At 46.1% G+C, this 14,411-nt stretch overlaps 1 protein-coding gene across 1 annotated transcript in view; it reads left to right on the top strand.

Annotated features, from left to right (window-relative positions):
- LOC142576598 (fatty acid synthase-like) overlaps positions 1 to 14,411 on the top strand; it is a 417,693-nt gene that overhangs the window by 121,302 nt on the left and 281,980 nt on the right. The window contains exons 8-9 of the mRNA XM_075686791.1: positions 2,102 to 2,485; positions 3,681 to 3,870. Coding sequence (XP_075542906.1) covers positions 2,102 to 2,485; positions 3,681 to 3,870 — 574 coding nt within the window. The remainder of the gene's footprint in view (positions 1 to 2,101; positions 2,486 to 3,680; positions 3,871 to 14,411) is intronic.

Below are 14,411 nucleotides of genomic sequence, written 5' to 3'. Positions count from 1 at the left end.
CGACCTGATAGGTCTCGTAGATTGGCAAGCCAGCAGAGCGAGTGGTGATCGCTGAATGCTCGAAATGACCGGCCGTATAAGTAGGGTCGGAACTTACTGATGGCCCACACGACTGCTAAGCATTCATTTTCGGTCGTTGAATAATTAGCTTCTGCTTTTGTCAGACTACGACTCGCATACGCAATTACACGTTCTGCGCCATCTTGCCATTGAACCAGAATGGCCCCGAGTCCTACGTTGCTGGCATCGGTGTGTATTTCAGTTGTCGCGGTGTCATCAAAATACGCCAGCACTAAAGCGGATTGAAGGCGTTTACGGAATTGGGTGAAGGCCTGCTCTTGGTCTTCCGTCCACGCAAAGGGCACATCTTGTCGCGTCAGTCTCGTGAGCGGTTCAGCAATCATTGAGAAGCCTTCAACGAGAGAGAAGCCTTCAAGTTACCGACCGACCGACCGACCGACCGACCGACCCCCACCCAACCCAACCCAACCCAAACCAAACCAAACCAAAGCGATCGACCGACCGACCGACCGACCGAATAAATGAATAAACACTGACAAGAAAGATCGAGAAAATGGTGCACGACATTCTTAGAAACCTGTGGTAGATACAGCACAGTCGCCTATACATGATTGTTTTGCCATATGATGGCCCATTATATCGATATCGGATACTCCGAACTTACATCCAGCAGCCCTGATGATAAAGTCGTCACGTACACGAGCAAGCAGTTGAGAGATAAACGGTTTGCACATCTTGCGAACCACTTAGCGTCAAGCAGATTTTCAGTGTAGGTGAAGCAAAATGGCAAAACCTTCGTGACCTACCGGTGAAAGGCTATCAATGTTTGCTTAACATTATGCAAACTAAAAGACACGCGGATAAAATTGAATCTTCCTTCAGAAACTGTCTCGGATGACTGCCACAGTTTATACGATTAGCATTAATGCAATGTGTCATAACACAGCGTACTGCCCCCGCTGAAACGCGTCTTGTATTGAGGCGTCTGCTGCTATAGATGGCTTCTTCTTTCGCACTTTCCTCCGGGCCGCATTGGGGCCTGCGCGTGGCGCGTTTCAGAATACGCATGTCTATGACGACGATATATAGATCTGCCTGGACTTTGCGATTTGCCGTGCAAGCAATGTCCGCATCTTCACATACCCCGTTTACGCATTGCAATTGATGCTGTCAAGGAGAATAAAAATATTTGCCTGTTACAGCAAATCAGCTCCCGGCCACGGCGGCCGCATTTCTATGGGGGCGAAACGCGAAAACACTCGTGCACTTAGATTTAGGTGCACGTTAAAGAACTCCGTGTGGTCGAAATTTCCGGAGTCCTCCATTACGGCGTGCCTCATAATCAGAAAGTGGTTTTGACACGTAAAACCCCACAATTTAATTTTTTAATTGAACAACAATTCAGCAGATTAAACACGCTGGATTACTAAAACACCTATATCTAAGGTTAGTCTGCGGTTTCAGTCACGAAAAACAACTTGCGACAATAGAGAGAGGACAGGACAAGGCCCGATTCTGTGCACTTCTGTCCGTTTTGCGCGCAGTTTTCTTCTGTTTTATTTTTGTCGTAACTGGGTAGCACCCGCATTTGCATGATGCTGTATGCTTTATGTGGTTAAATTTAAGCATTTGGATGAAAAATGAAAGCAAGCATCGTGCAGCGAATTGCTACCCGAACTTTTTGAAAACTCTGTGGACTTAAATAATTCCTCGTCTATGGAGCCACGCGACGGCAGTTCGCAATGAGTCAATCTTTTCTTCTCTGAATTTTTATGATACCTAATTAGGAAGCAAAAGTGAGCGGAAAACGACAACGTGTCTAATGCTTCCCTGCCATTGCTGAATAATCGCTTCGGGACCGCTCCCCTATCTTCGACGCGGCTGACGCGACAATTGTGCTCTTGCCACGTCACGCCATCCGGAGCGCCAGTCTTTTCAGGCGTGGCTCCCGCCTCCAATACGGTGTAGAGCTGAGACCATCAATGAGTATACTAAATTTGGTGGAATTGAAAATTATTGCACCTCCAATGCGAAAATTTTGAGGTATCCTCGCTTCATAATTTTTTTTTTCGTATTACAGCAAACTATGGACCGGCTGGTTACCGAGGGGCCCTACCCGGATTCCGCGTACGCTCTCCTCAACATTGTCGGCCAACCAAGTGTCACGCAGTTTCCCTTCCGAGGCCACGTGCTGGTTCCCGTGGATGGTTCTGGAAAAGAGGTCATCAAAGCCGCGATGGAAGCTCAGTCGACGAAGCAGCCGCTGTGGTTTGTTTTCACTGGAGTTGGGTGTCAGTGGAATAGCATGGCGAAGCAGATGATGCATTTTGACTTGTTTGCGCGCTCCATCCAGAAGTCACACGAGCTCCTTAAGCAATTTGACATTGGCCTCATAGACCTGCTAACTGGCAAGAAGGAGGATAAGGCCGTGGCATCCCTCTACGGATGTATTGCTGCTGTTCAGGTTCGTTGTGCCTTGAATTTTTATTTCCAACCTACCGCAAATGATGAAGAAGTTCCAATAAGAAATGCCTAAATTGCAGAAACGCATTCTGAGCGCTTCGTTTATTAAACAGTGTAAGTCAATCGTCGATGTATGCGTTTTTACACTTAAAACACACATGAGCTTGACGCACATATTTGGATTCGTAATCCTCGGCTAGTAGCAGTTATTCACAAAAAGCTGAAGAGCATTGGTGAGCTACAGAAAGTTACGACTAGAAACCCTATTTAAGGCGACATATTGCCAGGAATAAAATATTAAAGAAAAGAGAAACATGGTTACATGCACGAGGTGTTCGACGACACATTCACACTATGTTATCCAATGATATTTCTTGCAAAAAAAATTGTTCGGAAGCATGTTACACTCCTGTCACACGCGAAGGAGAAAACCTGCTGCACACGTGGTAATGTATTAAGTAATATGATCTGAGGGATCAGTCTTCTTGCAAGACACAACGAGCCGCAGTGTGAAGTAAACGTGTGGCGCTGTAGGTGGGCCTCCGCGAGAAATGGGAGCACCTAATGCACTACCTGAAGGTTCTTTCGTTCTCTCTTTTTCTGTTTTGCTTTTTTCTTTCCTTCCTTCTTTCTTTGTCCTTTCTTTATTTGATATTTCTTACTTTCTTTCTTTCTTTCGTTCTTTCGTACCTTCTTTCTTTCTTACTTCACTTTCTTTATTCATATCCAGTCAGTGCATCTTTGCTTGCTCACGAGAGTATGAGCCATTTCTCATAATAAATTTTTTTTGTCTCACTGGACTAGATGCCGCTTTTTTCGCGTATGAGCCATTGCAACGAGCCACTTAGGGCTCTCACCAGTTCGGATGAATGCCTCTTTGGACGAATAGGGCCAAAGTTATTGTAGACTGATGCCAATGTGCATCCGGAAATATCTAAGACTAACGAGCAAGCGAACATTTCGTAAAAAAAAAGCTTGTGGATTATTACCTTCATTCTAAATATAATCAAATAATACCTTGCCTGGTTCGGGGGCAGTACTACGAACGCCCCTTTTGCGTGCCAAACCAAAGCGCTGGCGTAATTATCGATCATTCTTTGCAGAAAAGCAAGGCCACGTGGGCATTTGTTCATTGCAATCAATTGGCTTGAGGTGAAAGATAAGGTTTGTAGACTGTGTTCTTATTTGGACAACAGGTGGCACTCGTGGATGTGCTGTTCGCCTTGGGAATCAGGCCAGACGGCGTGGTAGGCCACTCGCTGGGAGAGATGGGCTGCGGCTATGCCGACGGATGCCTCACAGCCGAACAGACCGTACTGTCGGCCTACTGGCGAGGGCGCTGCGTGGACAAGGGTGACCTGCCTAGGGGAGCGATGGCCGCCGTCGGTAAGTGCATCGAGACTGCTCTTCACACAGGCGACTAACGTAATTTTTTTTCTAATTTAACAATGCCTTTCTTTGCGCCCAAAGTGGCGATGTCCTCACACAGTAGATATGCCTCTGGACATGATGCACAGCGTGGGTGCATCTTCGAAGCAAATGAAGAATATACCGTTCTGCCCCAGATATTAGTATCAAATTCCATATATAAAATATAAACCTTTGTTTTTTTATTTTTACGTACCATAAAGTAATGAGAGAAGAGAAGAACCGGTACTCGTCGTCGCCGCATGCTTCTAATCGCCTTCTCAACTTCATGCTGTCACTTGACGCGCAATTCTCACGACGACGTTCAAAGTGGCGCTTCCTTTGGTGCTGACATTGTTAGCGACTTGTTCTCAGTTCTGTCAAAGTTTTTTGAAAATTATTTACAGAACCTGCCGCCATGTCACCGTATCGAGCGCCGGTGCTCAAGTATTGATGCGGTGGCTATATGCTTGTGCAATTTTCTGATGCATAGAATGAGAGCGGCAAAGTCGGGTGTTCAAACATGAGTTTACTGCTATTTAGAGTATACGCTTGAATTTTTACTGCGCTCATAAATGGGCCCGATACAATAGTTTAGCGATGTTAAGCAGTGTCGTCAGTAAAGGGAGGTGGAAGTGCGGTGTACCCTGGCTACGGAGCTCAGGGTGGTGCAGACAGGCAGTGAAAGGGAGCTTGGTGAAATCGCACAGAATGATTCGTCAAAGAAGCGAAAACACCTCCACGTGCATTCCGCTAGGGGACGCAGTGGAAGTATGCGCTGACTGCAGAAAAAAAAAATTGGGGAGCCTGCAACACTTCCGGAGGCAACTGTGAAAGCACTAAAATGGGCACATTGGTGGACCGCACGGGGGACTACATTGGTAAACTATTATGATTCTCTCTTTGTTTTTCATTATGCAGTTTCACAAGGTAGTCCCCTCTGTAGTCCCCCAACGTGTCCCCTTTAATGCTTTCACAGTAGCCCCTGGAAGTGCTGCGCACTCCCCAATTTTTGCAGCACGCAATGGAGATAAGCCAATGCGCGCCTCCGTCTGTATACAAGTGGCGAACCCTCTCCACTGGCGTCACGAATCACTGGCGCCAAACTCGGCGCTCCTTTGTCTCGCCGGTAACCCTGCTGGCGGCGTGGAGTAGCGTTAACGTCTCTGGCTCTCACTGCAAAGCTTCGTCGGGCTGGCCTGGGCTCGAATACGTCTGTGGGCCAACACATTCCGAATTTCGTTTTCAAATATATTACTTTATTATGCCTGAATATGTCTACATAAACACTTTCCAAACATTATGACCTATTTCTATACTGTATTTTGATCTCACGCATACCGTACTTACCTTTTAGCTTTCCTACCATTAAATGTACTATAGCACGACGGACACCGGCAAAACGCCCAATGAGCTTTAGTGCCTTCACACTAAAATGAATGATGGAAGATGGACATATAAAAGCTCAAAGGTGGACCCGACGGAACACTTTAGCGATGTCAAGCTGTAGCGTCACAAGGGGTGGGGGGAGGTGCGGAATGCCCTAGGTGCCGCCCCCAGGGTGGTGCAGCTGGGCAGTGAAAGGGTGGTGGGGGCGAAATCGCCGAGAAATATTCGTCAAAGAAGCGAATAAACCTCCGCATGCATTTTGCTGGGAACAGTGGCAGTATGCGCTGACTGCAATAAAGAAAGAAGAATGGAAACTGGACATTATAAGCTCATAGCTGGACCCGATAAAGTAATTTAGCGATGACAAGCAGTGGCATCAGTCTAGGAGGGGGGCGGGGGGGGGTGCGTCTATATTGCAGTGCTCAGTGGGTGCAGCTGGACAGTGTAAGGGCGGGGGGTGGTGAATTCGCAAACTGTTCATCAAACAAACCGAAAGAAGCCGGGCGCATTTCGCATGAAGTCACATTGGCAACATGCGCTGACTACAGAAAAGAAAAAAAAGTAATAGAAATTGGTACGGAGATGCCCTTGTTGAAGCCAAATGCTTTTAGGGTGCTTTAGAACGTGCATTTAAAATGAAACAAACATTAGAGACGCCGACACTGAGAGTTACACAAAATGTTTAGCAGGTACACTAGCGTAGCAGTCGTTTTCACTTCAGTAGAAATACTTCCCGCACCGGAACCGACTGCGCTCGCAGATAGTGGGAGATCAGCATAAATTTGTGCTTTAAGTTCCTTACAAAATTCTTTTAAAACGCCATACTTTCTAACGAGAGTGTATTGTTCTTCCTCTAGTCGCTTATCTTCATTTCCCTCTCCGTTCAAATTTACACCATTCCGTAGTGCATCTTTCAACTTCGCATAAAACATGTAAATAATCTATTCTATTATAGGCTTATGCGGTTACGTATACAATGTGCACCGTACGTGGGTTTACATGCACTGCGCATTCATATTGTTACGGCGGGATAAAAGAAGAGAGAGGAAGAAGATCGCGAGACATTGGCTGCTGCGTGTTGTCGGCAGTCCGCCATCTTAACCCATTGACCCTACTTGTATATACATTGTAGATACAGTCTGTCTATACTCCCAACATCCCCGTAATATATATATATATATATATATATATATATATATATATATATATATATATATATATATATATATATATATATATATAGCGTTCTACTAGGACACATAAATACCCAAGAAAGTGGATGGGGAAACAGCGGCGCGGTAGCTCAATTGGTAGAGCATCGCACGCGAAATGCGAAGGTTGTGGGTTCGGTTCCCACCTGCGGCAAGTTGTTTTTTCATTCACTTTAATTTCCATTTTTTTTCATTTCTTTAATTAATTTATTATGCACAAGTAATTTCCCCTATGTTGTCCTTGGTGTCAGTATTTGTTGGCTTCTTATGATATGACTATATATATATATATATATATATATATATATATATATATATATATATATATATATATATATATATATATATATATATATATATATCGCGACAGGTCTTTCTACATGCTGAAAGTTTGAGTCTCGTAGGTGAATCAGAAGTTCCTCCTGCAAAGACAGCATGTGAAGACGCAGCCATCCAGCTCACGCTACTGCTACTAAGGGGCAGCACCTCTTCGGAAGGCGAAGAAATGCTCGAAGACAATTGTTTCTTCCTGCCTCAAGTTATTTATTCCCGCCTAAATTTTTTTCTTGCTTGTTATAGACAATTTGAGAAGGAATATTTCTAGCCCCACCATAACGTCTTGCTTTGAACGTCAGGAGCATATCTATCTCGATTACTGCTGACGTAACGCCCATCGTGTCATGAAACCTACCGCCCTGGGCATTGCCACCACTGTAAATAGTGCTATATTACCCTGGAATGAGTGCAAAAGATAAAAATGCCTCAAACAGGAACCCACGAGACTGCTCTGAAATATATGTACAAGGAATACGCAGCCGGAAACACACATTTTCAAGGATGGCTCTACAACTCAATTTTGATAATTGTGCAGTTTTTTGTATCTTGTACAGGACAGCTATTCTCGTTTCATCTATAGCGAGGGACATCATCTATGTCAGCTGAGCTATAAGACTTTAAGGAAGTTCTTATGTATGTACTCCAACAGCAGCCGCCAAAAAGCTGGATGATGTTCACGGATTCGAAAGCAGCCCTAGAAATTATGTGGATTAGGCGCATCGATGCAACAACCAAGTAATCTGCAAAGTCTGTGACTTCACCACAATGCCGACATTGCTAGGCATTGAATCGCCTTCTAGCGGACAGCTAGCCATGCCGGTATTTCTTGAAATAAAAAGCCGATATAGCTGCGCGAAATGGGCGGCTATACCGATACTTTAGAAGAATATGTTTTACATACACCGACGATTAGAACATGGCAAAAGAATATGCCTATGAAAACACGATCACCTCGAGGTTCTGCCGCTTCACCAAGACAACTTTCGGCGATCGATTAATCCTCGCGTAATTTAAAAAAATTACTAATTATTTTCAGCATTTCAATTTCAACTACAGGTAATTTCTCCGATTCTTTCCTTGGTTTCATTGCCTGTTAGCTTTATTTGGCCATGATTAACAAAATGGAACCCCTCGGTTCCCCTTCTTACAAAGCGAGGGCCTCGAATGTGGCACCCTTGATGTCATTAGGTAGCACGCGAGGGATTATTATCCTCGTGCCTAATTACCTAAAATGACGTCTCACGTGACACCAGCACACAGAAAAATATGTTCCACATCCGCCCATCATGGCTCTGAGTGGCGCTAGCAGACGCTCATAGGGCAATATCTAGTAAATGAAGATACCCAAATAACGCACGCGTCATGCGGAGGTTGTGGGTACGGCTCCCACCAGTAACAAGTTATCTTTTTCCTCCACTTTCATTTCCCTTTTCTTCACTATGGTTTACATTTCCGTTTCGACTACACCTAATTTCTCCGACGCTTTCCTTGGCTTTATTGTCTATTGGCTTTGTGTGGTCACGACCTCTTATAGAGACGCACTGCTAAGTCCGCGCGTGGCCTGCGATACGAGAACCATGGCGCGCCGGTGCTTGCGAAAGCTGATAACTGTTCACTCGCTCGTCGGACACCAAGCGGCACATGCTCAGCGACCCAAGCTGTCGAGTGGTATATTGAAGAGCGGCACGAACCTCGTGCAATCATCGCGCTGCTCGCGAAGTCGCTGGCGTGAAAGACATTCACTGAAAAACGGCAAATACCAGGCACATTTGAGGCGCCGCCTGCAACAGCCTCCGGCTGCTGTCCTTGGGCAACTCGTTTGCCGTGGCTTTGATTCCGTCCAGCATGGTAGAAATTTAAAGCCTCTTTTTCGTCACTGGAGAGCGGCACATTCGCAGTGGTTTATACCTAGTTGCCCAAAATGGCGTCAAAGGCTTCCATTGAAGAGTGACCCACGCCTACTGACACATACCCAGTAATCCAAGTTGGCATCAACAAGTGAGTGAGTGAGTGAGTGAAGAAACTTTATTGCAGGTCCGGCGAGGACGCGAACTCGTCGCGCACCCGGCTAGTCCCACGTCGGGACCGGCAGGTCTAGCCCACCGGCCCGGTCGCGGGCACGCCGGACAGCCAAGATTTGCTTTTCTAGAGCGGGGCTACGCAGGAGCGAGTCCCACTCCTCCTTGATAAACTTGGGTTCTTTGAAGAAAAGCACCGACCGAGTGGAACATACCCGGTGGTCCACTTCAGCGTCGGTGTTTAAATGAGGAGCGGTACCTACCCACTACCAGCTCTGCAGCGACCGATGTTGGCGTGAAAGAGGTTCGTTGAAGAGCGGCATATATGCCCTGTACTCAGTGACCCGTTAGTCCGATGGCTGGTTTCTGACACTCTTCCTTCAGCACAGCAGGCCGATCCGATGCCCATTCGACCATGGACCAAGGTAGGCGTGAAAACGAAAACATACATACATACATACATACATACATACATACATACATACATACATACATACATACATACATACATACATACATACATACATACATACATACATACATACATACATACATACATACATACATACATACATACATACATACATACATGAAAAGAAACACGCGAGAACGTGACTTGTGTTCTGTGGAGGCTGCTTAGAAAGCCCACAAAGTATTTACTAAGGTAATCGCAAATAGAATCAGGAGCACCTTAGACTTCTGTCAACCAAAGGACCAGGCAGGATTCCATAGAGGCTACTCAACAATAGACCATATTATTACTGTCAATCAGGTGATAGAGAAATGTGCGGAATATAACCAACCCTTATATATAGCTTTCATTGATTACGAGAAAGCGTTTGATTCAGTCGAAACCTCAGCAGTCATGGAGGCACACGAATCGGGGTGTAGACGAGCCGTATGTAAAAATACTGAAAAATATCTGTAGCGGCTCCACAGCCACCGTCGTCCTCCATAAAGAAAGCAACAAAATCCCAATAAGGAAAGGCGTCAGGCAGGGAGATACGATCTCTCCAATGCTATTCACAGCGTGTTTACAGGAGGTATTCACAGACCTGGATTGGAAAGAATTGGGGCCAAGAGTTAACGGAGAATAGCTTATTAACTTGCGATTCGCTGATGACATTGCCTTGCTTAGTAACTCAGGGGACCAATCGCAATGCATGCTCACTGACCTGGAGAGGCAAAGAAGAAGGGTGGGTCTAAAAATGAACCTGCAGAAAACTAAAGTAATGTTTAACAGCCTTGGAAGAGAACAGCAGTTTACTATAAGTAGCAAGGCACTGGAAGTAGTAAGGGAATACATCTACTTGGGCAGGTAGTGACCGCGGATCCGGATCATGAGACGGAAATAATCAGAAGAATAAGAATGGGCTGGGGTGCGTTTGGCAGGCATTCTCAGATCATGAACAGCAGCTTGCCGTTATCCCTCAAGAGAACAGCTGTGTCTTACCAGTGCTCACGTACGGGTCAGAAAATTGGAGGCTAACGAAAAGGGTTCTACTTAAATTGAGGACGACGCAACGAGCTATGGAAAGAAGAATGATGGGTGTAACGTTAAGGGATAAGAGCAGATTGGGTGAGGGAACAAACGCGAGTTAATGACATCTTAGTTGAAATCAAGAAAAATTAATGGGAGCATGGGCAGGACATGTAACGGTCATTAAGGGTTACGGACTGGATTCCAAGGGAAGGGATGCGTAGCAGGGGGCGACAGAAAGTTAGGCAGGTGGATGAGATTAAGAAGTTTGCAGGAACATGGCCACAATTAGTAGATGAGCGGGGTAGTTGGAGAAGTATGGGAGAGGCCTTTGCCTAGCCGTGGGCGTAACGAGGCTGATGATGACGATGACGATGATGAAGTGGCAGGAACGGGAGGCCCGTCCGCTTGTTGCGTCATCTATTGGCGGCCAGAATAACCAAGCATGGCCGACAGGCGAGCGCATGCTAGAATTAGCTGGACGCCCTTCCGCAAGCCTGCTGCGCAAAGAGCGCGGCCTGCAGCTCAGCGTATGCTGTGACCAAACGACGCTGGGTACTCAAGCATGCTGGAAACGTGGAGGCGCCAACATCCATCCCGTAGTCTTTAGGTACTCCCAGTCTGTAATAATGCGTAAGCCTCCTTACGGCTACTTTCCTCGGAACTCTATCTCGCCGTTCGTCCGTCTGTGTATCTGTAACGCGTAACGCGATGCACTGCATGCATAGGTATTGACGAGGTATATATGAAAATGCCTTATGATTAGGCACGACTTCCCAGATTTACGAATGTTACTGCACATAGTGCGCACTGAACATGTATAACTGAACATGTAAACTAATAAGATTAATTGAGGAAAATTAGATGAGCGTAAAGAAGACTAATTAGTAATAATTAATAACAGTGAGACTAAATGAAATAATTTAGGTTAAGTTATTAGGGTAAAGAACAGTAACTAATGTTAAATCAATGGCCCAGTGAAGAATAATTAAGTGCACTTGAGATTAATTTGCCTTAAATCGGTAATCTTAATCAATGATACAAACATCTCTGGCAGACCTTTTATTGGGACCAATTAAATAAGTACTTAAGCAAATGTCATTTTAAAAATTTTAAGTCTAACTATTACTGAACTTATTAGGTTTCATTACCTAAGCTAAAGTGCATTGCTGTCTTCCAAGCTGCTCCGTATCAGGTGAGGTTTATCAATGGTATGCAGCGAAGTGGGGAGCCAGAGCTCTATACTGCAAAAAAGTATGCAAAACATCCACTGGATTTGTCTAAGTATGCATATGCATACCCCCAAATTTCAGTTGGCCCATCCACAAATTTGAAGTTCGCCCACACCCAAATTTATGTTGCCCCCCACCCAAATTTCAGGTTGGGACAAATACAAATTTCAGTTGGGCCATTCCAAAATTTCAAGTTGGCATATGCCCGAATTTCAAGCTCTCCAACACCGACATTTCAAGCTAGCCCACTCTAAATCTTTAGTTGGCCCACCCCGGAACTTAGGCCCGCCGTCACATTTAGGTTGGCCAACCCCCAAATTTCTTGTTAGCCCACCGCTAAATTTGAATTTGGCCCACCCCGAACTTCAAGTTTGCCCACCCCCATATATTAAGTTCGCCCATCCCCAAACAGCAGTTGGCCCACACCCAAATTTCACTTGTACCATCCCAAAATTTCAATTTGCCCACCCCTACTATAGGCTTCTTTTTGCAGCTTCTATGGAGCCCTATGTGCCCCTATGGGTATTCTCTGATTAATGTTTTACAGCGAAGCTGTTTACATGACAGAGCTGCATGAATGAGCCATATGCGTGGTCTTGTAGAGGTATCTGGGCCGGCCAATGTCCGTAAAGTGAACAAAAAAGACGGCGGCGCGAGCGCCGAATAGGCGAGAGCGAATGTAGTACGGCGGAGAAAGAAGAAAGGGCACGTGATTTCATCGCGCGCCGCAGCTGCGGAGTGGGGGAGTGCATGCTACGGCGGGGCCGTTTTGGCGGGAAAGCACGGGCCTGTGCGCCCCGGCAGCTGCCGCGGTGTGTAAGAACGGGACTGTGTGATGCAGAGGTAGACCATTGCAACAGTTGCAACTCCAACAAAAAATGTGGAAAAAGGGAAGACCACGCATTATGCGTGCGGCTCAACAAACCGAGTATGAAGAGAGGCGTCGACAGCAGAGACGCGACTACAACCAACGACAACGTGCCCGTGCGAAAGTGGAGAGTGCGGTCAGTGACTTTGCTTCCGAAGGACGTCAGCGAGAACAAATTCGGGAGTCTAATTGTCGGCGTCGGGCGCAAGCTACCGATGAAGACCCCGCAATGGAGGCCACTCGTAAGCGTCAAGCTAGGTCATTCGAGTCTGCATCCAAGTGGCAGACACCCCTTTTTCCGCCGGCTACACCCCCCCCCCCCCGGGTGTAGCCGGCGGAAAAAGGGGTGTCTTCAGACGTATATGACAACCTCCCCCCCCCCCCCCCCCCGCCACTGGCCTCTTGCACCCGGGGCCTACGGCCCCCCAGCCCCCCTGTTGCTACGCAACTGAGTCCAGGAGACAGTACGGAAGTGGTTGCATGTCTAATCAACACTTCTGTGCCCGCCGCGCTAGCTTTGCGGCTATGGCATTGCTCAAGGTCGCGGATTTAATCCAGACCGCGGCAGCCGCATTTAGACTAGGCGAAATAGAAAACGCATGTGCATTTTGGAACACGTTAAAGTGTTAACACCACAGTGTCAAAACAAGTTCGGAGTCCGCCACTACAGCGTGCCTCATAATCCCATTGTGGTTTTGGGACGTACAGCCCCATAATCAAATCGAAGTATAATACGTTTGCCACGATGCGATGTGCCATGGGAGGTAATGACAATGCTCAACCCTGTTGGACGTTGCGAAATATGACGCACAACACCTCAAGTAAATACTCCTCCCTGTGTGTTTTGTGTACTACGCAGACAAACAGCAGTGGTGCAAGCAAGATAACATTTAACATGAACTCACCACTCTTGTGTTAGACTAAACGTTCAAGAAATTAAGCTTTCGCCGTCAACATCACCACTAATTATCGCCAATCAAAGCAGCCAGCACAGAAAACTTCGCTTACATCGATTCCCACAGTGGGTTGGATCTGCATATTTTTTCTTATTTCAATTGTTCCTTATCGCTTATAAAGCTACCAATCACTTACATTTGCAATATTATAACGACTACATGTCGTAAATTCACAAATTAGGCACTTTTGTGCAGATACAAGGCATTGCACCTTTAGCGTAATGGACAGACATTGTTGCGTGTATCACCAGAATTCCCACGTAATAAAATATGCTGACAGTACCTATTACATAGTGGGCATATCTTGGTTCTTCCACCTTTCCAGCGCGCCAGCACACCGACCGCGGTTTGCTAGGAGCCGACGCTACGCAGTAGGCCCGTTCCTTGCGCATCCTTCTGGCGTAGGAGGGAGTGCAGCAGGCGCTTGCCTATGAACCTTGTCTGGTTGTTCTGGCCGCCAATAGATGACGCCAGAAGCGGACTTGATTCCCGCTGCTGCCACTTGGTGGCGCCTCTAAGGAGCCTTAACAGAGCACAGACCACTCGCTCGCGTGTGCCCTTTCATAACGGACCACCCTGTACATACATACATACATACATACATACATACATACATACATACATACATACATACATACATACATACATACATACATACATACATACATACATACATACATACATACATACATACATACATACACACACACACATACATACATACATACATACATACATACATACATACATACATACATACATACATACATACATACATACATAGATTGCTGGCCCCACGGAAAGTGCGGAAAGAGTGTAAGCACATTAAAAACAATTCACAGACGATTGCAATACTCCTTAAACAGACAGTAAAGAGAAAAATGATTTCTTCTGGATCAGTAGATTGCCTCTCTACTACACCAAAACACCACTCTTACCACGACAAGACGCTTGGTAAGCCAGAAAAAGCGCAAGGACGAAACACGGCTGGCGAGCCCTCTTGAAGTTCCCGCGCCTGGTCGCTGTGACG

Source organism: Dermacentor variabilis, chromosome 3 (genome assembly GCF_050947875.1).
Source record: "Dermacentor variabilis isolate Ectoservices chromosome 3, ASM5094787v1, whole genome shotgun sequence".
In the NCBI taxonomy this organism is placed as follows: Eukaryota; Metazoa; Arthropoda; class Arachnida; order Ixodida; family Ixodidae; genus Dermacentor; species Dermacentor variabilis.
The sequence above is the reverse complement of the archived record's forward strand: the minus strand, read 5'-3'. Positions and strand labels throughout refer to the sequence as shown.